The sequence below is a fragment of the Elgaria multicarinata genome, chromosome 7 (genome assembly GCF_023053635.1).
Source record: "Elgaria multicarinata webbii isolate HBS135686 ecotype San Diego chromosome 7, rElgMul1.1.pri, whole genome shotgun sequence".
NCBI classification, from domain to species: Eukaryota; Metazoa; Chordata; class Lepidosauria; order Squamata; family Anguidae; genus Elgaria; species Elgaria multicarinata.
This window is the reverse complement of record NC_086177.1, coordinates 97,234,531-97,261,287: the sequence shown is the minus strand read 5'-3', so window position 1 is coordinate 97,261,287 and position 26,757 is coordinate 97,234,531. Positions and strand designations below refer to the sequence as shown.

Sequence of the window (26,757 nt, the reverse complement as noted above, 5' to 3'; positions counted from 1 at the left end):
AAGTTGTGATGACTCTGAGGTCCCTAATAACAGCGTCGTCTCCTCCTGGTGGGTATGTACACTGGTGTTATTCTAACGTTTTGAATGGGTTACTGTGACGCACAGCGTCACGTGACCCTGGGTCTCCAACGTTGTAAATGAGTTCTACTTACCGGTTCTATTTCTTAGTTCCAGCGTGGCTACAGATTCATGTGCCTCGTTCTACTGGTGATTTTCCTCTCCCTTTCTCAGAGCTGCTGGGTTTGCTCCTCCCACTTCCTGTTCTCCTTCCTTCATCCCATTTGCTATCTTATCTGCTACAGCAGATAAATCACACCAGCCTTATACTGTGCAATCACTGACAATTGCATGCAAAGGACTCAGAAGTTTTCCACCTTAGAATCTGCTTTGATTGTGAAGTACTCCCATGCATCCTGCCTTAAAATTGGGTCGTCGGTTGATTTTTTATGATTTTTTTTAACATTTCCCCCCTCTTTGCAAAGAAGCTGAGGAGCGCTCAAAGGATTGCTGTAGCTCCCTGCAGGAAAATTAACAAGGGTCTCTTGCTCCCAGTCCAAAACTCATGACCAGTGGGGCTTAAATAGGGCTGCTGCTAAAACTTTTCAATTTGGTATCTCTTCCAAACCCTGACCAGACCCAACCCTGCTTAACTTCAGCAAAGTGGCTGGCTCCTATGCGTTCAGGCAATTCCCTGGGACTTGTGTTAAGATGTTTTGGGAGGGAGGGAGTTTGTGTGTGCTTATGACTATTGCCCTGCACTGCTGGCTAGGAATGAGGCAGGCAGTGGGCGGAGCAAACCCAGCAGCTCAGAGCAACCCAGAACAACGGAAAGGATTTAACTAGGGTGACCAACTGTCAGGATTTCCCCGGATTTGTCCTGGTTTTTGTTCTTTCCATGGTGTCGGGGGATTTTCTATAATTTTCAATAATGTCCTGGAATGACACACCTTCCTCTTTAAGGCTTCCATTAGCATGGCAGGAGGGAATGACATGCTTTCTTGAGGCACATCATTCCCCCACCCTGAGCTCCAATTGAGGTCTTAAAGGGGAAAGTGGCTCATTCGTGGACATTATAGAAAAGGCCCCAATTGGAGTGGATGGTGGTGGTGCAGAATGAAATCCTTTCCCCTCCTCCACTCCAATCGGGTTCTTTAAGGTGGCGGGGGAATAACGTACTTTCTGCAGGACTCAGAAAGCTGCTTCCCCCCCCACACACACACTAGGTGTCCTCATTTTTGGTTTCCCAAATATGGTCACCCTAATTTAACAATGTGCCCTGCAGTAACGTTACAGCTAAACGTAAGTCAAACTAGTATGCCCCATGATTCAGAAAACCAATACAGGGAACCACGTTAGAAAGGGACACTAGCAACGTTATAAGACTAGTGTAGATCCGGCCCTGGTCTCACTGTCATCAGCCATCTAAAAGCTTTTCTTTTGGGTGTCTGTGGACAACGTTAGCATGTCCCATTGTCAACAAGACCACTTTCACCCCATTTTGAATTTGTAACCAAGATAGACCAGAGGGAAGTCTGTGGCCACACTGTTTTTCTAAATGCTGGCAATCAAGAAGGAGGTGAAGTCCTTTTGATTTCCCTTCTGAAGTGAGGTCATTACAGGCTTTCCTGCTCTATTGCTTTTCCTTTCCTCCTAAACCTACCCATTTCTGCCATGTGACCCACTATGGCTGCCAGTACCCAAGGTCCCATAGCTCTTCAATCCCCTCTTCTGCCACTTTTATAATGCCACCTTCCCTTTTAGTTGGCAAAATCTAATTTACCTCCATTTTCATCTTTCTCTTTACTGTTTAGTTTATTTATTCATTTATTTCCTACCTTTTTCCCCCGACAAGCAACCCAAGGTGGCATACATAATCCTCCTACTCTCCATTTTCTCCTCAAAACAACAACCCTGTGGGGTAGGTTGGGCTGAGAGTCTGTGACTGGCCCAAAGTCAACCAGTGAGCTTCCATTGCTGAGCAGGGACTAGAACCCAGATCTCCTGGCTCCCCGTCCAACACTCTAGCCACTACACCACTCTAGCTCTTTACCAGTTAGGCCTATTAGAATTAGTATATTGACTATGTGCTAGGGTATGCGTATACTAAGCAAACCATTTCTTTCTCCTGTGATGAATGTGGCTGTGCATACGTTTTGAGATCAGAAGTTTGTAAATAATAATTTTATTTATTTAAGATATCCTTGGCTGCCTTTCATGGAATAATAATAATAATAATAATAATAATAATAATAATAATAATAATAATAATTATTGCTTACCCGCCTCTGCATTTTGATCGAGGTGGGGAACAATAGCCGTCTCAAGGTGACTTATAGCAAGAAATTATATAAGAATAGTTAAAATGTTAAAAGCGATAAAAACATGAACACATTAAAACGGCAATAAAAGCCAACATTTAAACCAGAAACAACATTAAAACCAGAAATGAAGCAATAACAGCAACAACAGCAGTCTGTTGTTTTTGGACTTTGAATGAGTGTTCGAGCTAATTTCCCTAATTTAGAAGTAGCTATTTTCCGTTTGTAGGAACATAGTGCATAAATCTGATGTGAGCGCTCCAAAAGGCTGCTTAGAGGCGCCTTTATAAGTATGGTTGTCATCACAAGTATATGTGGAAGTTTGTGTGTGTGTGTGTACGATGCATGGCATCACCACCTTTATAGCTAAGGTAGGGCGTGAACAGAGTGAGGGCCTTCCGTGGAGTTGAGCTGCACTTAGGAAACATGCATTGAGGACGATCTTCAAGATCTGGTTATCTTCATGGGTAGGATTTAGGCACCGTGCACAGACCATCTGGATTGCTTCTGCTTTGGACTGAATCCTAGATAATTGGTTGCTCTAGCCTTCCACAACCTTGTGCCCTCCAGATGTTTTGGATTTCAATTCCCATCAGCCCCAGCTAGCATGGGAAATGGTCAAGAATGATGACAGTTGTGGTCCAGAGTATCTAGTAACTAATTGCTCTACAGACACCTCTGATGTTTTATTTCAATGCTTCTTACTGTCTTGAATAATATTTCGAGAGTGGTTGCTGTTTATATTGTGATTTGTATTACAGCTAGTTTATTTTAAGCTGCTTTGATCACACTTTTGAGGGGTGGATGGTGTATAAATAGTCAAATGGGCTGCTGCTTTACCCCTTGCAATGATTTCTTGGTTTTGTATTTTTATTGTTTATTGAAATCATAAAAATGTTAAAATGAGTTGGAGAGCAGGAGGACACTTATTGTCCAAATATTTATTAGAAACTGAAGTGGCCTTTGGATAACTTCACATAAACAAGATTTTTAAATCTTTATCGGAATGCCAGATTGATGCATTTCTTCTGGCTGCGGTAAATGAAGCCATAATGTCCAAGGGGGAGGGGGGAAGCGAAGGATAGTTACATTTTAACTATTCTATGCTGGAATTTGGGGTTTTTGAGTAAGCATAACCCAACCCAACAAAACTTTGGCTAAATGCATTTAAAGATTCAGTCAACGGCAGTAGAAGATAATGAAGTCAAGGTTGCAGGGGGGGGAAGTGTCCTTGTTATAGGCTTTGGCTTTTAGCTTGTACCAAAACATTTACGGAACCAGTCATGAATTTTCATCTTGCACCATCTAGTGGTAGTACAAATGAAAAACATCAGCATAAGCAACAATTAATTGCAATATGCTAAAACTAATCGTTTAGTATGTAACTATTTCCACTCTTCCGCCTGAGTGCTACCTCCAAGGGAGGCTTGAAAGGTGGCAACAAGGGAGAGGGCCTTTTCAGTGGTGGCTCCCCACAGGCCTGCCTGAGGCCTTCACAGTCATCTTTTGGACACCAGGTAAAGAACACACTCTATTCCCAACCAATCAATGGTATGTGATAAGGCATCTATGCCTGCTGTTTTAGAACATGTCTCTGGGGAAGGGGGGGATGTTTCTTTAAATTGCTTTTAGCCGTTTACATTGTTTGTGTTAAATTTTTATACTATTTTTACTATGTTGTATTTTGGATTTTCATGAACTGTTGTAAATCATCCATAGAGCTTTGGCTACGAGGTAGTTTAGAAATGGATTGTTTCATAGAATCATAGCCTAGTAGAGTTAGGGTGACCAACTGTCAGGATTTCCCCGGATTTGTCCTGGTTTTTGTTCTTTCCATGGTGTCAGGGGGGATTTTCTATAATTTTCAATAATGTCCTGGAATGACACACCTTCCCCTTTAAGGCTGCCATTAGCATGGCAGGAGGGAATGACATGCTTTCTTGAGGCACATCATTCCCCCACCCCGAGCTCCAATTGAGGTCTTAAAGGGGAAAGTGGGTCATTTGTGGACGTTATAGAAAAAGCCCCAATTGGAGTAGATGGTGGTGGTGCAGAATGAAATCCTTTCCCCTCCTACACTCCAATCGGGTTCTTTAAGGTGGCGGGGGAATAACGTACTTTCTGCAGGACTCAGAAAGCTGCTTTCCCCCACACACACTAGGTGTCCTCTTTTTTGGTTTCCCAAATATGGTCACCCTAAGTAGAGTTGGAAGGGGCCTATAAGGCCATCGAGTTCAACCCCTTGCTCAGTGCAGAAATCCACCTTAAAGCATCCCTGACAGATGGTTGTCCAGCTGCCTCTTGAATGCCTCTAGTGTAGGGAGAACCCACATCCTCCCTAGGTAACTGGTTCCATTATCGTACTGCCCTAACAGTCAGGCAGTTTTTCCTGATGTCCAGCCGGAATCTGGCTTCCTTTAACTTGAGCCCATTATTTCATGTCCTGCACTCTGGGATGATCGAGAAGAGATCCTGGCCCTCCTCTGTGTGACACCCTTTCAAGTACTTGAAGAGTGCTATCATGCCTCCCCTCATTTGTCTCTTCTCAAGGCTAAATGTGCCCAGTTCTTTCAGTCTCTCCAGATTTATTTCCAGATTTGTTAGGATGTGGATGATAACTCAGACCTCCTCCAGCTCACTTTGATTTTTTAAAAATTATTTTAAAATCTTTTGGATCAGTTACCAGATTTTACTTTTAGCAGCATCATTTTCACTCAGCACACATACTTAAAGGATGTGGGCAATGCATGTTGTTGGAGTAGCCCTGTTTCACAGCTTGCAGCACACAAGATAGTACAGCAGTCCTTACGCTATACGTTTCCTTCATAGCCATCCACCAAAAGCTGAGTCCTGGGACGCGGGACAGGAGGTGGCAAAAACATGGTGACTAGGCCGTGTCAGGTGTGTGGGTTGTTCTTCTTGAACCTATTTCCCCATGTGAGCGGTACTGGCTCCAATTCTGGCAAGACATCCTCAGTGGGCCCCATCACTGAGTCTACCTTCTCACCACCATTGGCACCAGTTGCTATTGCTCCTCCTCCTCTTTCTCAGCATTTCTACCACTTGCTTGACAGGCAGAAAGCCACCGAGCAAGTAGGCAGAAAGGAATCCATAGCTCCTCCTCCTCACCACCACCATTGTCTGGGCCAGAGCAAGAGGCAGGTGAATAAGCATGTTCCAATGCTGAAGAGGAAGCACAACTCCAGGGGGCTTTTGTTGGTGAGACCCTGCTGGGTTGTAGGCCCTTGGCAAGTCCCCGACCATGCCTACACTTGTGCTGATACTGTGTCTAGTAGTAGACCACCTAGTAGAATTTTTGAAATAAAAGTCTGGCAAGCTGATCATAGGATATATCTTCATTGTATCCGCTACAATGATTCTTTGTCCCCCTTAACTATATACCTTACCTTAATGGGCCTGCGCACTCATTAAGGTCTTCTACAGCTGCTCTTTTTTGCATTCTGCCTATATAAGTCGTGTTTGGCACCAGTGGCAAGAAGGTTCTCCTCTGCCCTTTCATCCAGGTTCCAGAATTCCCTACCTAAGAAGGCTCCCCAACTCTGTGGATTTCTAGAAACACATTTGGCCTCCAAGTTGCTAATTTTAAGCTTGCTTCCATGTTGGTTTTCAAATGGTTTCTCAAGAACCGTATCTCCCCTTTCTTACTAACTGCTTTAATCCTGTTGGATGTTGGCTAAGTTAGTTGAACTTGGTTCTTGTTGAAATCAATGGGCCAAGCTAGTCATGACTTGAACTCCATTGGTTTCAATGGGAACTCACAGAGCCATCCCATTCTTGGTCCGCTTTCAGGGCAGAAGCCCTTCCAAGGCAGCGTACAATGATAAAATATATTAAAAACATTATGATCTTAAAAAGCAACACACTAAAAACAGCAGAAACAGCAACAACAGCATACAAATCAGGGGAAGGCAATGCAAAGTAGTATGTTTTCAGGACTTTCTTAAAAGCCTGCAATAATGGGGCTGGGCAGACCCGCAATGGCAACTTATTCCAGAAGTGTGGGGCTGCTGCGGAAAAGGCCCTTTCTGGTGTGTTCGCCGACCTAACTGCTCTCACAGGGGGACAAATGAGGAAGGTCTTTCTTGCTTATTTTAATGTGCAGGCAGGCTGGCTTGGGTGGTCAAGACCCGCCTCCCAAACGCTGCAGGTCTGGCTTGGCATGTTTTGAAATAACATTGCATCAATTTTTTTAGATCTAAATGTTCGCAAATGGATTGATAGATCTCTGGGGCTCCTTCACTGCCATTCCATTTCAAGGAAGCCGGGTCAGAAGAGGGGCAATAGGTTGATTACCAACCCTTGCCAGTGTACCCAATGGTGAGGGACGATGGGAGCTGTAGGGCCATACATTGACCATCCCTGTATCACAGCATCTGTTCTCCCTTCCCTTGTGTAGGGTGATCTGTCCTGGTACCTCCAATTGCTGAGGTGGTGTTTGGTGTTAGGCATTTTTCTTTGAAGTCACAAGGCAAAGTACCCCTTCGGGTTCTAGGTACAGAAGTAAAAGCAATGTGCTCACGTAGCCCTGCCTGTTCTGCCAACCAGCTGTTTGGTTCCAAGTGCACTTTCCCCATAAAGTCTCCTCTCTGAAGTTCCCCTTTGAGAACACAAAGTGTGTACAACATGGAGCCAGGATATAGCCCCATATCATCTGAATTATGTTCTCCTTGTGTGGGGTTTTCATACTGGTGGAGGTGTTTCCTTGAGCAGGCTCCCAGTTTTACAAACCTTCCAGAAGTTCTGGTGCTCTTCAGATGTGTTAGAAGGTAGCTCTGAACATTCCCAGCCAACACAGCTACCATATCATATACTTGGTTGTAGGGATGGGAGGACCAAGATGGGGACTATTTTTAAAATCCCACTACAGCTAATGGGATGGAAGTTTCCTGCAGCAGGGGCTAGGGAAAAGCTCCTTTTTTGGCTGTGGATTCCAGAGACTATAAGGCATGTTTCTCCCCTGTGGCACCCATAACTCTGCCCTATTTATCCCATTCTACTGACATAGTGGGGCTTCTGCAAAACCCTATAGATCTTCAGCCAGTAAACCTACAAGAATGGATTGCCTCCAAGTTCAATACACTCAGGCCTTAGCTAGACGGGGCAAAATCCTGGGGCGATCCCCGGGATCATCCCTGTGTGTCCACCTGACGCACAGGGGATCCCGGGATCAGGGAGGGATGATCCTTCCCTTGCCCCGGGAACTCGCCCTACACTTTAGGCCCGCTTTTTCCGTGGTCTCGGGATGATCCTGAGACCCTGGAATGTGTGGGCGGGCATCATGGGTTGTCCCGGTTCCTCGTGAGGGTGGGGAAATTAAGTTTAAATTTTAAAAATCTGTACCTTCCTGAGCACGAGTGGTCGTGCGCTCTTCTTTAAGAAAAAATTAAAATGTCCTCACCTTCCGCGTGTATACAGAGGGGGGATCTCGCAATAAAAATATTGTGAGATCTTCACCCCTCCGTCCTACTATACCGGTAGGTCTAGCTAAGGCCAAAATCTACATCCAGCCCATTGTATCTTAGTGCTTTGTGCTTTAGCCAGCTCAGTTTATTGGCGAGACACAGGATACAAATACTTTTGTCAGCCTTTCCCCAACCTGCTGCACTCCAGATGTGTTGGATGATACAGCTCCCATCAGCTCCATCCACCATGGCCAATAGTCAGGAATACTGGGAGCTAAAGCCCAAAACATCTGGAGGATGCCGGGTTGAGAAAGGCTGATCTAATGAAATGAACTAGACCCACTATGCACTTTCAGCTTAATGAACAGCAAGGATGCTTGATGAACAGCAAGGATACCAGATACTTCTCAGCACTCCTTCACATCTTAAGATAGATTTTATTCAGCAACATTTGAACATTTACAGAAAAATAAGTTTACACTATGCATGCTTTCTATTTACATTGCCGTTTCTATAAAATATAGATCTACTTTAGAGATTTACAGGGTTTGCTTCTTCACCAAGGAAAAGGTTGATCAACAAGCTTCGGAGTGGAACGCAAACTGACTACCATTAAATCGGAATGCAGAAAACTCGGGATATTGGCAGCCAAACGCTAGTTGAACTGTCCCATACTAGGATCTGCAATATTCTTATTTCAAGCAGGCCAAATCTTAAGAGTTAAATTCATATGAACATTACAACATCATCTTCAATTGCACACAAGTAAATTTCAGTCCATGAACGCTTGCTGTCCTGCTGTGACCTACTTTTACGAATTTTTCCTTCTGTCAGGACATACCAAAACATCCACAAAAACACACCAAGATGATCAACAAGAGTGATCTAATGTTGTCTTGAATACAAATATTCATTGCTGGTCTAACCATAACATGGGATGCAAACAGTGGTAAAGGATCTTCTATCACCAACACGCTCCCTTTCTCCTGGCCATGCAAGAGTCGTCAAGATGATGACATGTTCTGGAAACAGAACTAAAAGCCTTCCTTGGCTGCCTTTAAGGACTGCAGTCTTCCTACCTTCTTTAAGACAATGGAGCCATCTTGGGAGACCCTTCACAGACCAGAAGAGCACAGCCGGGCAAGTTTTCGGCACTCCAGATGTTTTGTCCTTTAATTCCCATGATCCCTCACCATTGGCTATGCTGCCCAGGGTTTATGGGAGTTTGTAGGCCAAATCATCTGGAGGGCCACAGCCCTGAGCAAGGCTAGTGAGGTGGCAGTTGACTGGGAGAGGTGTGTGTGTCTATGTGCGCATGCACAGACACATACAGCAGCTACTGGAGTGGAAGTAACAAGAAAGGTGGGTGAAATAATAGAGGGACATGACCCTGCAAATCATGACCTGAAAAAGTGTGCTGCAGGTTTGTCCTTATAGGGAACTGGCTTTGGTTCTTACCTGAAAAAAATCACTTGCTTTATTTTGTTTGTTGTATCCATATTAAGAACTTCAGTCTGTCATTCTGCAAACACATGTCTAACTACTGGCTGTTATTGATGTGACAGTTTGGGGCACTTAGACTGCAAACATCTTGCTGGTGGAGTTTACGAACAAGTTTATTAACCAAGAAGGTTGTGGAAACATGTCTCGAGATTTGCTGGTACATGAAACTGAGGAACAAGAACTTGTAGTGCCCACAGTTTCCAAGAAATCTTTATTCTAATAGTCTAAAGAATCGTGTCGGGACTGAGAGGGGAATATCTGGATGGAGTGACCATACTTGAAGCAAGCAAAGTTTTCTAGTAACTCCTAGGGCACAATCCTACACGACAAGCCTTTTGTAGGACTTTCCCCCTCTAAATGAGCATAGGACCGGGCCCTTACATAGCCAAATGAAAATTAGATTGAATCTGAAACTACAACATCCCCTCCCGACCCTCAAAGACTGCTGCCCAGAAGAAAAAAACAAACAATATCACCAAATTGGTTATCTCCAATTCAGATGATAAAATTGCTTAAGCACCACCATTTTTGCATATTACTCAGTTTCCTCCTTCGAAGTAGTCAGTTCTAATCAGCCCGCTGCACTGAGCTTTCTAAAGAAAGCATTCTTATCCTGAGGACAGTTACCATGACAAACACAGGTGATGATGGACATCACAGGATGCTTGACGTTGCCTTGAGGACAACGGAACTCCACCTGGATGGTTTTCGTGGTGTGAGGGGTACAACAACGGCCATCATTACAGACGCCGCAGTAGCGGGGTTTATATGCCTGGATGCTAGTACAGTTCTGGTACTCCAGGTGGACAGCTGTTAGGGACTTCTTGGTCCGGACACACCTTTTGCCCTTCTAAAAGAGAACAGAGTATTACTTAATAGTTATACAAGGAACAGTTAGCACAGGATTGCCAAGACCCGCACATAAGCCACAAGAAACTTTTGGGTAAGTTGCTAGATTGCCAGTAGTAGATGGTGGAGAAAAGATAATCAAGTAGTGCCACACTCTAGATCAGGGGTGGAGCGAGGTACTTTTAGACCCTGGACTTAATGGTCTTACATTGGTGGCTGCAATGTCAGTGGAGCAGTGAATCCACTTCAGGTTTCTGTCAGAACCACACCTTGGATAGCTCTTTTAGAGTTCTGACCGAAACCCAGAGGCAGAGCAGACATTTTGAGGCCATGGGAACAAAATGTTTTCCCCCCAGAAAAACATGGAAATTTTTGAAAAATTGAAAAATAAGCAATACTTACTTTAACGCTCTTTACAGATCTAAAGTCGCTTTGTTGCTTTAAAGCAGCCTTTCCCAACCTGGTGCCCTCCAGATAGTTTGGATTCAGGAAGCATGGCCAATGGTGAGGAATGCTGGGCACCGTAGTCCAAAACTTCCAGGGGGTACCAAGTTGGGGAGAGCTGCTATAGGAACAGCAAGCACCCTTTCTGTTCCTAAAGCTATTTTATGTATAACTTAGTTTGCTCATGAAATTATCATTTTATTTTTGAACTTCTAAAAGTAAACTCAGTTAATAATTTTGTAACATTAAATGACAGCTACAGCATCAGCAACACAGGACTCTATAGGACAAAACCCAAATTGTCAAGAATGCACATTTACTATCAGGAATGCACATGTTGGGAAACAGAGCATAAATGTTTATAAATAAACTATACTTTAGATCAATACCTTTAGTAAGAAATGAAAGAAAGAACTCTTCTCGGAATCTTACAGAGAGGATTAAAAAATCATTTCCCCCTGTGGCTTAATTATTTCCAGATATTTTACATATCTAGACTTTCTATAAAAGTGTTATTACATAGTTTTTAGAAATCATTTTGGGAGCAAGTAAAGGCTGCACAACATATAATTTGTCTTAAATTCTAAAAGAAAATATTCCATAATCCAAAATTTTAATTTTTCTAACATTTCAGAAGAAAAAAAAAATCCCAAAATTTTTCCAGTTTTTGGGGGGGTCTTCACACCTCTAGTTAGGAGTCACCTGCTGGACTTCTCCTTTCTAGTCTGAAATGTATTTATTTATTATATTTCTAATCTGCCCGATAACAAATGTTCTCTGGACAGACAGATTTAGTAGTCTGGTTATATAATGGTACAGCTTGCAGCAGTGGGAATTACACACTTTGGACACACTGAAAAACCCGTCAATGATAGTTTCAAGCGTTTCTGTGCAGGAGTCACGCGGAAGGGTGTCAAGTGGATAGCAACCCAGACAACTGCCCCATTCAACATGGTTCCCCCTAGGGAATATTACCGTTGCAGCATGGATGCTAGATAGTGTTAAAGTAGCACCATGCCTGTGATCCAGGTTAAGGGAATACCCCCATATAAAGCCAACTACTCCCTTCAATGCTGTCCTTATACAAGTGATGGTGTTTCGGTCTCTAGGCTGAGTCAGCTTTGTAAATGCAATTACAAGTTTATGAATGGGCAGGAGACTGCTGTTGCACCGTGTTCTGCTTGTAGGTCCCTGGTTGCGGAAGAGCTAACTTTCAACGCTGCCCGGAAGATGCCTTTTGGCTTAAATTGCTGTAGGCTGTAGATCAGGGTGTGCAGAACCTTCCCAGTCTGGCAGAATGTCAGTTCCCAGTCCACCCCAGCCAGGCATCCCCTAACCACTAATCTTGTGGCTTCATGGCTTTTGTGCTGTCTCTCCCCCACCCCTCTGTCCCATTCTAAAAGGTTAACATGCCTCTCCTAAAGCTTAGTTCAAGAGCTTTTCTGAAATGGAATTCAGACATTGCGCTGAAAGAGGTTCAACATTCTTGGTGTAGAAATGGCCAAGAACTATTTCCACGTAGCCACAACTCCATTTTAGAAGCCATTTGGGGAGGGCGGTGTATGGAGGTGATGCCCTGTGAAGCCAATCTGACAGCAACGCCATACACCAGTAGGGATGCAAGGAAAATCCACAATTGAATCAAATAAATTCTATGAATCCGACTGGTGGCTTCTGCATCAGACCAGCCTTTCCAGAGTCGCGCAGATTCTGTGGACTTATGGACCTTTATTTAAAACTGCCTGGAATTGTACACAATGACCTTAAGATCATCCACAGGGGTCCTTCTCCATGAGCCCCTGCCAAAGGAAGTGAGGCAGGTGGCTACTAGGAGGAGGGCTTTCTCCGCTGTGGCACCCCGGCTGTGGAATGAGCTCCCCAGAGAGGTCCGCCTGGCGCCTACACTGTACTCTTTTCGTCACCAGCTGAAGACCTTTTTATTCTCTCAGTATTTTAACACTTAATTTTAACTTAAATTTAAATTTTACTGTTCTAACTCTGTATTTGAATCTTATATCAATTTTGCTGCATGGTTTTATCCTGGTTGTGCTTTTTAGATTGCATTTGTGCTTTTAGACTGTTGATTGTTTTATTATGTATCTCATGGTTTTAATTTTTGTGAACCGCCCAGAGAGCTTCTGCTATTGGGTGGTATAAAAATGTAATAAATAAATAAATAAATTTAGTTGCAGAAAAATACATAAAATAATAATAAAACCGCTGGCCCCAAAAAAACACATTTCCCCCATATGTTGAAGCATGAACATGCAGAATTGGAGGGAATTTACAAGTGTGAATTGTCCCAAATACAAATTTGGGAAATTTGAAAAACAACCTGATTCCGCCAATGGGCGGATGAAGGAACAAAAGGCATCTGGCAATCTGCAGAATTAATTTTACCCAAAGTGTACATCCTTATGTACCACTCAGGGGTCTCATGACAGAGCACTGCTACCCTCTTCCTCCAAGCCTGCATTTTAAGTACTTCTTTTGATGAGCAGATTATTGCAAACCCACCATCCCAAAGACTTGCTCATCAGGCTGAGCCATACCTTATCTGGGGGTTGCATCTTTCCACATGGATGCACCTCACAGAGCCTGGTCTCCTTCACCATCTCACATGCTGGATTCCTGTTGGTGACTCGAGTGGAGAAGCCCATTCCGCAACTCGTGGAACACGCGCTCCATTCCGTCGTCTGCTCGATGCAGTTAGAACTCGAATCGGAGGCGTCAACAAGGGTAGCTTCTTGTCTGTATGCTGAAGGCAAGATTTGTTTATTTACGTACAGTATTGATGTAGGCTACCCAATGTAAATTTGGTTCTTTTTAACCTCAGAACCTACACCAAATGGATCCGGAACACCCCGGTGGGTAACCAGTGCTAATCCTAACAAACATTTACTCCCAACTGACAAGCATCACCACAAACATGATTGTAAATAAGAATCTATTTATTGTAAAAACTGCAAAATTAAACAAGTAGCATGGTGGTTATATAAGTATACAATATCTTGTATACTTAAATACCTTGTATACTTATAAGTATACAATAAATACAATAACGCTGTGTGTGCTCATGAACATAAAACATAAAAACACAATAATAAAAGTGAAGACCGTATTCCCGCAGTGACATGCACCTTATTTATTATTTGTTTACAATATTTATATACCGCTCCGCATTGAAAATTGCGGAGCGGTGTACAAGATAAAATAAAATAAAAACAGAATAAAAAACTTTAAAATAGATTTTAAAAGAAGAAAAATGTACAGTGAATCTTAGTCATTTCCCAGTTTGACTGCTGCAACATGTTCTCTGTGGGGGGCCCTTAAAGAAGCAGTTGACTCATTAGGACATATTTTTTTAATGCAGCCTCCACAGGGAGGAAAGAAATAGATTTCTTGGCCCTATCATGAGGAAATGCCCTGGAAGGTCATATGAGTAGTATTTGGAATACTTCCTGGCAGGAATGAATAAACCAACAACAGAGGCAGTGGCTAGGTTTTAATAGTTTTACTGTTTTTAAATTATATATTGTTTTAACTTGGTTTATGGTTTAATTTGTTTTTGTTATTATTATTATTATTATTATTATTATTTATTTATTTATTTATATAGCACCATTAATGTACATGGTGCTGTACAGAGTAAAACAGTAAATAGCAAGACCCTGCCGCATAGGCTTACAATCTAATAAAATCATAGTAAAACAATAAGGAGGGGAAGAGAATGCAAACAGGTACAGGGTAGGGTAAGCAGGCACAGGGTAGGGTAAAACTAACAGTAGAAAGTAACAGTAGAAGTCTGCACAACATCAAGTGTTAAAAGCTTTAGGAAAAAGAAAAGTTTTTAGTTGAGCTTTAAAAGCTGCGGTTGAACTTGTAGTTCTCAAATGTTCTGGAAGAGCGTTCCAGGCGTAAGGGGCAGCAGACGAAAATGGACGAAGCCGAGCAAGGGAAGTAGAGGCCCTTGGGCAGGTGAGAAACATGGCATCAGAGGAGCGAAGAGCACGAGCGGGGCAATAGTGTGAGATGAGAGAGGAGAGATAGGAAGGAGCTAGACCGTGAAAAGCTTTGAAGGTTAACAGGAGAAGTTTATATTGGATTCTGAAGTGAATTGGAAGCCAATGAAGAGATTTCAGAAGCGGAGTAACATGGTCGGAGCGGCGAGCCAAGAAGATGATTTTTGCGGCAGAGTGGTGAACAGAAACCAACGGACTGATGTGAGAAGAAGGAAGGCCAGAGAGAAGAAGGTTGCAGTAGTCCAACCGTGAAATAACCAGTGCATGAACAAGCGTCTTGGCAGAAGAGACAGACAAAAATGATCGAATCCTGGCAATATTATACAGGAAAAATCGACAAGATTTAGCTACTGCCTCAATATGAGGAATAAAGGAGAGCGAGAAGTCGAATATAAAGCCAAGGCTACGAGCTTCCTTGACCGGAGTAAGCGTAACATCATTGACAGTAAGAGAGAATGAGAGATGAGGAGAAGGTTTAGGAGGAAAAACAAGCAATTCAGTCTTTGCCATGTTAAGTTTCAAGCGACGATGAAGCAGCCAAGCTGAGATATCTGAAAGACATGCCGAGATACGATCGTGAACATCAGGAGAAAGTTCCGGAGATGACAGATATAGTTGTGTATCATCGGCGTACAGATGATATTGGAGGCCATGAGATTGAATAAGCTTGCCCAAGGGCAACATGTATAAGGAAAACAACAACGGGCCAAGCACCGAGCCTTGCGGAACCCCTACTGAAAGGGGAAAGGAGGAAGACGAGCTGCCATTAGCCAACACGCTGAAAGAGCGACCCGCTAGATAGGAGGCAAACCAGTTATAGACAGAGCCACAAAATCCAAGGTCATGAAGGGAATCTAAGAGAAGATCATGATCAACCGTGTCAAAGGCTGCAGTTAGATCAAGGAGAATAAGAACGGAATAATGGCCTTTAGACTTGGCCGTAAGGAGATCATTGGTGATCTTAGTAAGGGCTGTTTCGGTGGAATGCAGAGGACGGAATCCAGATTGAAATGGATCCAAAGCAGAGTTACTAGAAAGAAAGTCAAGACAGCGAGAGTAGACCGTACGCTCCAGGATCTTTGAAACAAACGGCAACAAAGAGACAGGTCGGTAGTTAGACAGAGATAGCCTATCAAGAGTAGGTTTCTTGAGAATGGGGGAGACTGTAGCATGTTTAAAAGCAGAAGGAAATGAACCAGAGGACAGAGAAAGATTAATAATATGTAGCAAGGAAGGGAGGATAGCAGGAATAAGATTAATAAAGACGCGAGAAGGAATCGGATCACGAGAACAAGTGGAAGGCTTCGAAGAGCGCAGTATTGTAGACAGTTCATCCGCTCTGAGATCTTATTGATATAGGGCGGGATATAAATGTTTTAAATAAATAAATAAATAGGTTCCTTTTCTCTATACAAAGGACTCGTAAGATAATTTCCCCATCGTAATTGCAACTTCTCTTTCAAGTTGTCGTTTTCAATTTTATTATTAATTATTATTATTTCTTTGTCTCTGGTGTTTTAACTCTGTTAAGATACTTTAAACATGTGTATGTTTTAATAATTTCTGTATAATTTACTTATTTATTATTGCATTTATATCCTGCCTTGTTTCCTGCAATTCAATAATGAATCAATGGTTGTGTTTTACAGTCTTAATGATGTCTGCCACTGTTTCTCATTGGGTCTGTGACTGTATAATAAATTATGATGATTTGCCCTTAAAGAATGCTCAAAACTACAGCTGCTCCAGACAGAATGGCTTCTGATGTGCCCTCCATAGACCATATATGACACAGATCCTACATCAGTTGGATTGGCTTCCAGTCTTGCCTATAAAGCCCTAAAGAACTTGGGACCAAGATAACGGAAATATTATCTCCTCCTGGAATGTTATTCCCACACTGAAAGAATGGTTGCGTAATGTTTGGAAGGTTGCAGAGATGACTAAGCTAACGGAATATGTCCATTTAAGAATGGTACACAAAAACTGCCTGTTTTCTCTCCCCACATGTCAGGCACCGTTTTGTTGTCTTTACAAGGGCTAGATACAACTTGGATAGTGACAGATGTGTTTTTCCTTGTTATAGTCTGGCGAAAAGGAAAAGCTGACCAATTGTAACTGTTTCATTGCTTTGCTTTCTCAGATCCTTAGTAACACAATAGCTATATGCTTAGAGTGATACCTTGCAGTAATATTAGATAATGTAGATAATTATCTTTTGTATGAATGTTATATTGTTTATTGTATGCATTATTTTTCCGTCTATATTATAATGAAATTTTATGAAGAAAAGAAAGAAAGAAAACCCATTTCTCCCATATGAACCCACTTGTAGCTTATAAACTTTGTCTATGTCCCTCAACCAAAAGAGGTTAGGGTTGGTAAGAACATAGAACAGGGCTTTCTTGTGGCAGCACCCAAATTCTGAAACTCCCTCTCTGAGGAAGTTAGACTAGCCCATTTATTGTTTAGCTTTTGGTGAAGAGTGCAGACGTCCCTGGTCCATTCAGTGTTGGTTGGTTTTTAAGGGCTGACAGCTGTTTTTTATCTGGGATGTTTTCAGCCTTTCAATTTTAAAAAAGTCTGTTGTGATTTTAAGCAGTTTTAAATATTTATTTTGTACATGGCCTTGTGGGTAGGGTGACCATTTGAAAAGGAGGACAGAGCTCCTGTAACAGTTGTAGAGAAAAGGGAATTTCAGCAAGTCTTATTTTATCAGGTGTCATTTGCATGCATGCAGCACCTGGTGAAATTCCCTCTTCAACACAACAGTTAAAGCTGCAGGAGCCCTGTCTAGCATGACCAGATATAAAAGAGGGCAGGGCTCCTGCAGCTTTAACTATTATGATGAAGAGGGAATTTCACCAGGTGCTGCATGCATACAAATGGCACCTGATAAAATTCCCTTTTCAATACAACGGTTAAAGATACAGAAGCCCTGTCCTCCTTTTCATATGGTCACCCACCTTGTGGGCCTTATGAATGAATAGCACTCTACAAGTATTAACAAATAAATTGTGGTTTCAGTGACAGTCAAACACAATTACTGAGAGAAAGTTGCAAATTCCTAGTAGCTTTGGCTCACAGCTACATCATAACAAACACTTTTTACATTAATAAAACTATTTGAGCTTCTTATAGTGTGGCCATATTGTTTGTTATTGGGCTGTTCAGGGTGGTTAACAACCCACACTGCATGGTTAACAAGCCACTCTGTGGAAGATGTCCAGGAATCAGATGACACGCTAACCCATGGTTCAACAAACAACCCCTCTACTTCCCTTGCTCGGCTTCGTCCATTCTCTTCTGCTGCCCCTTACGCCTGGAACGCTCTTCCAGAACATTTGAGAACTACAAGTTCAACCGCAGCTTTTAAAGCTCAACTAAAAACTTTTCTTTTTCCTAAAGCTTTTAAAACTTGATGTTGTGCAGACTTCTACTGTTACTTTCTACTGTTAGTTTTACCCTACCCTGTGCCTGCTTACCCTACCCTGTGCCTGTTTGCATTCTCTTCCCCTCCTTATTGTTTTACTATGATTTTATTAGATTGTAAGCCTATGCGGCAGGGTCTTGCTATTTACTGTTTTACTCTGTACAGCACCATGTACACTAATGGTGCTTTATAAATAAATAATAATTATAATAATAACAACAACCCACACTCATCCATTGAGTGTGGGTTAGCATGTTGTGTGAACAGCCCCATCATGGTCACCCACAGTGTACATATTTAAACAATTATTAAAACCCTTCACAAGTTGCAGGAGCACTCCAAAGCCATTTTGGCATGATTATAGTGGGGCAACACAAATCCATGTTTATAACCAGGGAAACAATAAACTACCTTTCATACTTCCTGCAATGTGTTGAGGGCTGTTGCTATCAATGTTAATCACCCACTGGCAAACGGATGTTTGAGTTGCAAAACCAGCAGGCAACTCCACTTTACACTGGACTCTGCATGGATCCATTCAATTTGCCAATTTGTTCATGGGAATTGGGCTCCCACCACTCCATATTTTATTTATTTAGTACATTTCAAATCTGCCCAGTAACTAATTTTATCTGGACAGGCTACAGCCAGTTAAAAAAAAAAATGCCATTTTAAAACACAGTTAAAAATATAAAATGCAATACAAATATTTAAAATAATAAAATACAATATAAAGGTAAATAGCACAGGAATTGATAAAACAATGGATAAAACTAAGTTTCTAAAATGCCTGGGAGAAAAGAAAAATCTTTGTCTGAAGCAGGAATGTTAATAACATAGGGGGGTTTATTCCATAAGTGGGGTGCCACAGTGGAGAAAGCCTTCTCTCTTGTAGCCACCTGCCTAAATTCATTTGGTGGGGGCACCCAGAAGAAGGCCTCTGAAGATAACCTAAGGGTTCAAGCCAGTACATACAGGAAGAGACGTGCCTTTAGATACACTTGTTTAACTGGGGATGTAAAGTAAGAAGTTAAGCAAGGACACCAACCTCCAATGTATTAAAAGCAATTCCATATCAATATTTCTATTTATAGCTTTGACAACATCTCCTTTAAGGAAGAGGTGAGACTGATATTTGGCAGTTTAGGGATACTAGAGGAAGACCCAATATTTCAAAGTGCTTAATAAGTCATTCAGATTACACAAAATGAGCAATTATATGCTTCATTTGTTTCTGCTAATAACAGGGAGGGCACTATTGATGGCATTCATTACACACTTTCAAGCCAATCTTTAAGATCTGAAGGGTTAGAAAGTTGTTTTTAAAGTAAATTGTCAAGACACCAGATTCCAGGCTCAGCACCAGTTTCTTTGCTTGTGGAGATCAGTTGTAGAATAGGCTATTCCAGCCTTCCCCAACCTGGAACCCTCCAACCCTCCAATTGTTCAGGACTACAATTCCCATCAGCTCCAGCCATAATGGCAAATGGTCAGGGATGATGGGAGTTGCTACTGAAAACATCTGGAAGGCACCAGGTTGGAGAAGGCTAGAATAATAGAAAACACCATTGAGTTTTGCATCAATATACTCTCTAACTTTCTGCATCTGTTTTTGCAAGGCAACCAAGCAGGGCACTTGCCATTCAGTGTCAACAGCTATCTTGGCTGTACAACCACCAACAGATCCGAACTAGGCCTGTTTACTCCTATGTGTTAGACAAGGACAGCTTTAATGGTTTGTCCAAATGTAACACAACTTGATTGCTTTATGTCTGCCACCATAAAACAATTTCACTAAGTAGTTATTACCGGACAATTTAGTTTCCAAGTTTTGGCCCAATCGTGAGAAATCAAGGCCCATCAAGACATCCACCGAGTTTATGACACTGTCAGACTAAAAACACAGCACCCGCTGAAGTTGTAAAAATGTAAAACATTACCAAACTTTATGGGCCAAAGAACTAGTACTATGAAACCAATTGTAGAACACAAAAATGAAAAGTGACCTTCAAACGTGGTTGAGATTGCAAACAGCTATGACTCCAATGTATTTTAAGAGATACATTTGGACTTATGACCATCTTAGAGCCTGAGAAACCTTGGCTTAAAGCTGTTTTGCCTCATGGAAATAAACAAACTACATTTCCTCATGTTCTCATACAAGCATGGTGGCCAAGACACTTTACTTAAAATCATAGAATAGCAGAGTTGGAAGGGGCCTACAAGGCCATCGAGTCCAGATTGCTCAGTCCAGATTGTGCTTGTGTAATGCCTGTCTCTAAGGGCCTTGGAATGTAGTGAAGTACATGTCAGTTGGGAAGGGAAAGGAGTTGGAGCCAGAGATGAGGAAGAAGAGGAAGGAGGAGGAGGAGAGTGAAGGAGGAGAAAAGAGAAAAAATGATGAAAAAACAGCAGCGTGCCGCTCAACAAAGAGTGCACCTTCACACAGGGACAGGCAACCAAGGACTAGAGAAGTGGGATATCAGAAGGACGACACATTTCTGATGTCACAGCGGAACTCGACACTACCCAGAGTTCTTCTCAAGTTTCTCCAGGGCTGCTACTAGTGACTCAGCCATTCCCTTGAAGGGAAGCAAGCCTCAGTGGGCCTGTTCAGACAACACACTAAGCCATGATTAGGGCTGCTAACCCTTTTGCAGCAAGCAGTTAGTGAGCATGGTTAAACCATGGTAATGTAGCCATCATGGTTAGGAAAAATGCCGTTCACACAACACGTTAAGCCATCATGGTTAGCTCAAAGTCCTTAACCATCATGGTTTACTGTGTTGTCTGAACAGGGCCATTTTTATCTTCAGTGAAGTCAGGCAGTTGCAAGAGAGCCTTACAGAACTAGTTTTCAGCTTTAAGTTTCTCACCTGCCATAGCAAAGCCGCCCACGTCGACACCTTCTTTAGGGTCACATGACCATTGCTCACAGCACTCCCTGGGGACTTCAATTTTCCTTGGGAAGGGGCAATCAGGGCCAGGAAGCAACAAGTCCAGGTTACAGCGGGGCACGCAACCTATCTGCCCATCTCGGCATGTACAGTGGTATTTACAGTTTGGCTGGAATGTCTCACCACTCCGGTAAATAACTCCATCAAATACACAGTTGTCTCCTTCGAGGTCTGAAGCAAAGAAGGAAAACAATCAACCTGTATGAGAACCAAGCGCATTGGAGCACCTAACTAACATTGGCTCCATTTGCTAGGAGAAAAAAGAGCATGCAAAGCTACCCACCATAGAACTGCAATCGGACTGTACAACATTTTCATGCATCTGGCAGCAGACAGGAGTTTGCCTGAAGGTCTCCCAGGCTATCTTGTACAAATCCATTACAAGCAGCTATAAGTATTCTCCAACTTCAACACATGCTAACTGTAGAGCATCTAGCATTTGGATTTCTGGGAGGCTCAAAGCAGTAGAGGCTACATGAAGCCTCAAGAGAGCCACCAACCTCCAACTGGTTCAAAGCATTTTCACACATGAAGCTTCAATTGGTTTTAAATCTCCTCCTCCCCAGAGTAGGAGGAAGACCCTACAGCAGCAGCAACAGCCTTCATAACTGGCTGGATCATGCTCCATTGAAATCCATGGAATTTAAGTCATTCATGACCAACACACCCCATTTATTTCAAGAGGTCTATTTCATGTATGCCAAAAACTTGAATCGAAACCAATGTTTTGGATCTTTAGATCCAATTTATTACCACTTAGGGTTTGTCTTAAGGGCAGGCTCGTTTGCGCAATATATGCTGCCAGAGAGCAAGTCATACAAGACATTAGGTATGCAAGATTAGCTGACATCAGGGGTGTTGCTAGGCATATATTATTATTATTATTTTATTATTTATTACATTTATATATTGCCCCATAGCCGAAGCTCTCTGGGCAGTTTACAAAAGTTAAAAACAGTGAACATTAAAAAGCAATATACAAAATTTAAAACCATAAAAAGCATAAAATACAAACATAGGAGACACATCTACATAAAATATGCATATGTTGATTTATACACGGATATAGAATTATTAGAATTTATTGAAATTTAACACAAGGCAAAACCAGCCAGTTAATTTCTCAGCCGAATCATCGCAAATCAAATCAATTCTTCAATTAATTTGCACCCTCCCCCAGATCATCCCAGACCAACAGAAAAGGCTTCTCTTTTTCTCTAATTTGAATTGCCATGCAGGGAGGGATTTATTTGGGGGTGGGTGTTACTGCATGTCCAATTTCCCCTTGAAAAATTAGCCCCTGCATGGCAGCTGAGCTAATGGGCCCAGGTCAAGCAACACCCCTGGTTAACAGGTAAGGGTACCGTGGAAGTGATGGGTTGAACCACTGGTACTAATTACTTTCTTGTTGATTAAGGGGCACAGGTGACATTTGGGTCTGTTGCAGGGTCTGGTTTCTAGCTCCAAATCAAGTGAAGGCCTTTGGTCCTTAATAGCTATTTAAAGATTGGGAGTTTCCCCTCCAATTGCATTCCTGAGAGTAGGATTATTTCCAAGAATTGTTTGTAGGTTTCTTATGATTCAGCTGGGAACTGTAAGTGATTACCAGAGATATGCTGTCCTGTTTATTAAGCCAACTGCTTCTCTGGAGTAGTTCTGCCCAAGGGATTGATCTGGCTATCGAGATCTGGTTAATCACTGTATTAAGTTTCTATGACAAATTAAGTTTATCCAGTTGTTCATCACAACCATGCGGATCTGTTCAGATTTGGTTAAAGCACATGGCTTGGCTGTATAATTTGGATCTCTTTATATGGCCAGGATTTCACCTGCCTTAATAGCACTCATCTGTGATCAGAAGCAGCTAAGCAAAATAATCAAGAAGTTTGCATTTGTCCATAATTCAGATTCAGTACAACTGTCAATTTTCAAATGTCGATCAGATTGTTTAGGGAATTAATTTTGCTGGTACAGAACATTGGCAGGCTAACAAGCCATCCCAAAGAGACAATTAATTAACACAGTGACTTGAGGCATTTGTAGTGTCTCAACTATGGTTTTGAAGAATTGGGTTTTATCCCATTCTCACTCTCATTGGATTTTATTTATTACAGTTTCTTACACCTTTATCCTTTTGCATCCTGTTACTCCGTCACTTTTACCTCCACCTCCAAATTCTGTACAATTCCCCAGAACATAAGAGCCAGGCTGCATCAGATCAAAGGGTCCATCTAGTCCAGCACTCTGTTCACCCAGTGGCCAACCAGCTATTGACCAGGGACCCACAAGCAGGACATGGTGCAAGAGCACGCACCCACCCACCCATGTTCCCTAGCAACTGGTGCATATAGGCTTACTGCCTCTTTCTGCAGCCAGAATCAAGTAGGAACACTTTAACCAGAACTTTTTAATGACGCCTTAGTTCATAGAGTTTACTCCAGTTCCAGATTTAGCAGTTTGTACAAAGTTCTTGACCTCTGGATTGAGAATTGGGTCAAGAGCCCCCAAACACGCAGTATACAAACAAAGCACATTCCATAGTTGTGAAGTTATCAAGTAGTTGGGAGCCAGGACGGAAACTGGATTATGCTCTGGGACATTCACATCTGGCTGAATCTAACCCAAAGCTAGGCATACAATAAAGTTATGGGTGAACATAAGAAGAGCCATGCTGGATCAGACCAAGGCTCCATCTGGTTAGGATGCAATCCCATACACTTACCTGGGATCAAGACCCATTACACTTAATGGGCTTAGCTCCAAGTAGACTATACCTACTTGCACTGTGCATAGCTTTTATAAAATCTCTGGGCATTACTGTGTGGCAGAATGGGGAGCGGGGAGGGACACACACTATCTCAGTTAGTGCTCAGCACACCAAATGCATCATTTGGGGATGGAAGTCCACCACATTCTAAAGAGTGATGTTCATAGGTTAGTCATTCAAGTTCAACTGCAGCTATAACATTCATTGCCTATGCAACAGTCATTGTCCCAGCTTTCCATTTAAACATGTTCTGCTCTCAAGTAGTTATAGATACTTGCATCCAGGTGTAGTGCAAGTCTAAGTCACCTCTGCTGAAGTATTTTGTGCTGCATGCAGACATTTGTTAGAACCTGGGTACACCAAAGCAGTATTTAAGTGCCAAGGTTGCTATTAGCATTGCATATTGTAGTTCATGAAATGCTGTATTCTCCCATCACCACCAGGAAACTGTAGCATACCCCCTACACATCTGGGAACGGAGCTAGGGCAGGATAGAGTACTAGCACATCTTATTTTAGAGAGGACACACTCAAGAGCAGGGGTGGACAGAAGTAGACCTGGAGTGGAGCAGGTAGCCTGTCCCCCCCCCCCGAAACTTCAAGGTGCAACTCCCACCAGCTCCGGTCAGCGCAGCCAATTCAAAAGGTTTCTGAGAGTTACAATTCAAAACATCTAGTCAGCAACCCTGTCCTACAGCCTTCCAAAACCTGGTGCCCTGCAGATGTGTTGGACTCAGACTACAACTCCCAGAGCCCCCCCCCCCCAAAGGGCACAAGGTTGGGGAAGGCTGCTGTAATAGATAACCACTGGATGATTTGTAATAGATCGGCATGCATTTCTAGCTCCCAATTTATTTATTTATTACATTTATGTACCACCCCATAGCGGAAGCTCTCTGGGCAGTTTCTAATTAACAACAAAAGCCTCCTCCCTTCCAATCGCTAAATCGTTAAGACTCTCTGCTTAAACCGATACATGCAGGTAATCAGGGGGTTTGGTGGCTCCACCAGCACCCACTATCCACTATTGTGCATCCGGCTGATAGGACTTCAGCTGCCAGGGTAAAACCCAAAGGAGATTTCTCAGGTCCAGAGTCCGGCCGTGGTCCCTGCAGCTCCATGCCCGGCCGAGAGGGGAAACCTGCGCGCCCCAGCAGCCCATCGGGACTTACCCATACAGACCCCCAAGCCCGCCTCGGCGCCTGCCCCGCGGTCGCAGTACAGGGCGCTGCTCTCGTCGCAGGGCAGCCTTTCGGAGCAGCTCTCGCCTCGCTGCCGAGCGCAGGTCAGGCAACAGGAGCAGCCGTCCAGCACGGTCGGCACGCCGGGCGCGCAGGCGGGCGGCTCCACGGGGCAATCGCACGGCAACGGGCACCTGCGCTCCTCCTGGCCGCGCACCTGGGAGGGGAGGGGAGGGGAGGGGAGGTGGGGTAAAAGCGAGACACGCCGTCAGCAGAAGCCCTTGGCCACTGGCCCGACGCGAGCAGAGGCTGCTGCAACGCCCACGCCCCCCCATTCACCATGCACAGCAAGAAGACGAAGACCAGCGCGTGGTGGCCCAGCTGGCTACCGGCAGCCCGCAGCGACCGCATATTGGCCAAGAGCTTCCCGGCTGCCCCCCGCATCGTGCCCGATGCGCATCGCCACGCGCGCCCGGCCCCTGGGGCCGGTTTATATACAGCGCCTTCGCAAGCCTCGTCCTCCTATTGGACGACGCCGGGAAGAGCCGGAGCCAATCCCAGACCGCGGGGTCAAATTCGGCCTTCACCGCTCGGGGTGGGGGCAGCTGGGAGGGCAAGGAGTGCGCTCCGGAATTTGTACCCGGTCGGAAAGAAATGTATATTATATATGCGCTTTAGCGGAACACTTAGAGGAGGAGATGGAGATGATGGCAGAAATAGCCGGGGCTCGCGTCTTAATTAGCGCTGGCTAGAATTGCAAAGAACCATCCTTCTGGGTGGGGTGAGGATAGTTGCTAATCCGGGGATCTGGTCCTAAAGCGGTTTTCTAGGTCAAGGACCTGGAAACGCACCTCAGAAATGAGATATTATTTCAGAGCAACCTGGTACCCTCCAGAAGTGTTGGACTGCAGCTCCCATCATGTTGACTGGGGATGATAGGAGTTGTAGTACATCAACCCTAGGGGACACTGCTGGCTGGGAGTGATGGGGATTGTAGTATATCACCCCCGTGGAAGACACTGCAGGCTTGGGATGATGGGAGTTGTCATACATCACCTCTAGTGGATACTGCTGCCTTTAAATGATAGGAATTGTAGTCCAGCACCTCTGGAAGAACCCAGGTTGGGATAGGCTGTTTCAGGGGAGGGGTGGTAGCCAGGGTGACCATATGGAAATATGGCTCCTGTATCTTTAACGGTTGTATTGAAAAGGGAATTTCAGCAGGTGTTATTTGTATGCATGCAGCACCTGGTGAAAATCCCCTCTTCAACACAACAGTTAAAGCTGCAGGAGCCCTACCCTCTTGACCAGGTACAAAAGAGGGCAGGGCTCCTGCAGCTTTAACTGTTGTGCCCTGTCCTCCTTTTCATATGGTCACCCTAAGAAACACAGTATGCAAAATCACAGTAAAAAATGCCACAGAAGATATTCTTAATAGTAACATGTAATGTTATGTATGGTATAGGGGACATGGCATTTTCCTGAATGGTGTGGGCTGATTACATTTCTGAAGTATGGGAACTAACATTTTGTTGCTGGCAAATGTATTTCTTCCTACAGGTTGCATGTCAGGTGCAATGAGTACAGCATAGGATGTGGTTGAGTAACCATTCCTGTTTTCTTGTGCCAACAGCACCATTTGATGGACATCATTTTTTTTTAAAAAAAAGTATTTATTTTTGACCCAGGCTATTCCATAAAATGGAAGTCCTTGCTGCTCAAATGGTGTGCAGCTCTGTTGTTACAGCATTGCAGGCTGGCTGACATGGAGAGGAACGGATCAGAGGATCTGCTGCTCCTGCCAAAATTAATGGACCAATGTACACCAGAAGAGGTAAATATGGTCTAGCTAGGTTGTGAG

The 26,757-nt window shown here is 43.4% G+C and overlaps 1 protein-coding gene across 1 annotated transcript; it reads right to left on the bottom strand.

Annotated features, from left to right (window-relative positions):
• Positions 1-9,769: 9,769 nt before the first annotated feature.
• Positions 9,770-25,340, bottom strand: CCN3 (cellular communication network factor 3). Its single transcript, XM_063131327.1, has 5 exons — positions 25,236-25,340; positions 24,888-25,113; positions 20,869-21,120; positions 13,090-13,295; positions 9,770-10,094 (listed from the first exon to the last, which is right to left on the bottom strand). Exons 1-5 carry the CDS (start codon positions 25,338-25,340, stop codon positions 9,816-9,818), a joined length of 1,068 nt encoding a protein of 355 aa, XP_062987397.1. The 3' UTR covers positions 9,770-9,815.
• Positions 25,341-26,757: the final 1,417 nt, after the last annotated feature.

Coding starts and splice junctions, on each gene's coding strand:
- CCN3 (XM_063131327.1), bottom strand. CDS start 25,340: ATGCGGGGGGCAGCCGGGAAGCTCTTGGCCAATATGCGGTCGCTGCGG. Junction 25,114..25,235: donor TCGTCTTCTTGCTGTGCATG/GTGAATGGGGGG, acceptor CTCCCCTCCCAG/GTGCGCGGCCAGGAGGAGCG. Junction 13,296..20,868: donor GGGCGGCTTTGCTATGGCAG/GTGAGAAACTTA, acceptor TCTTGCCTTCAG/CATACAGACAAGAAGCTACC.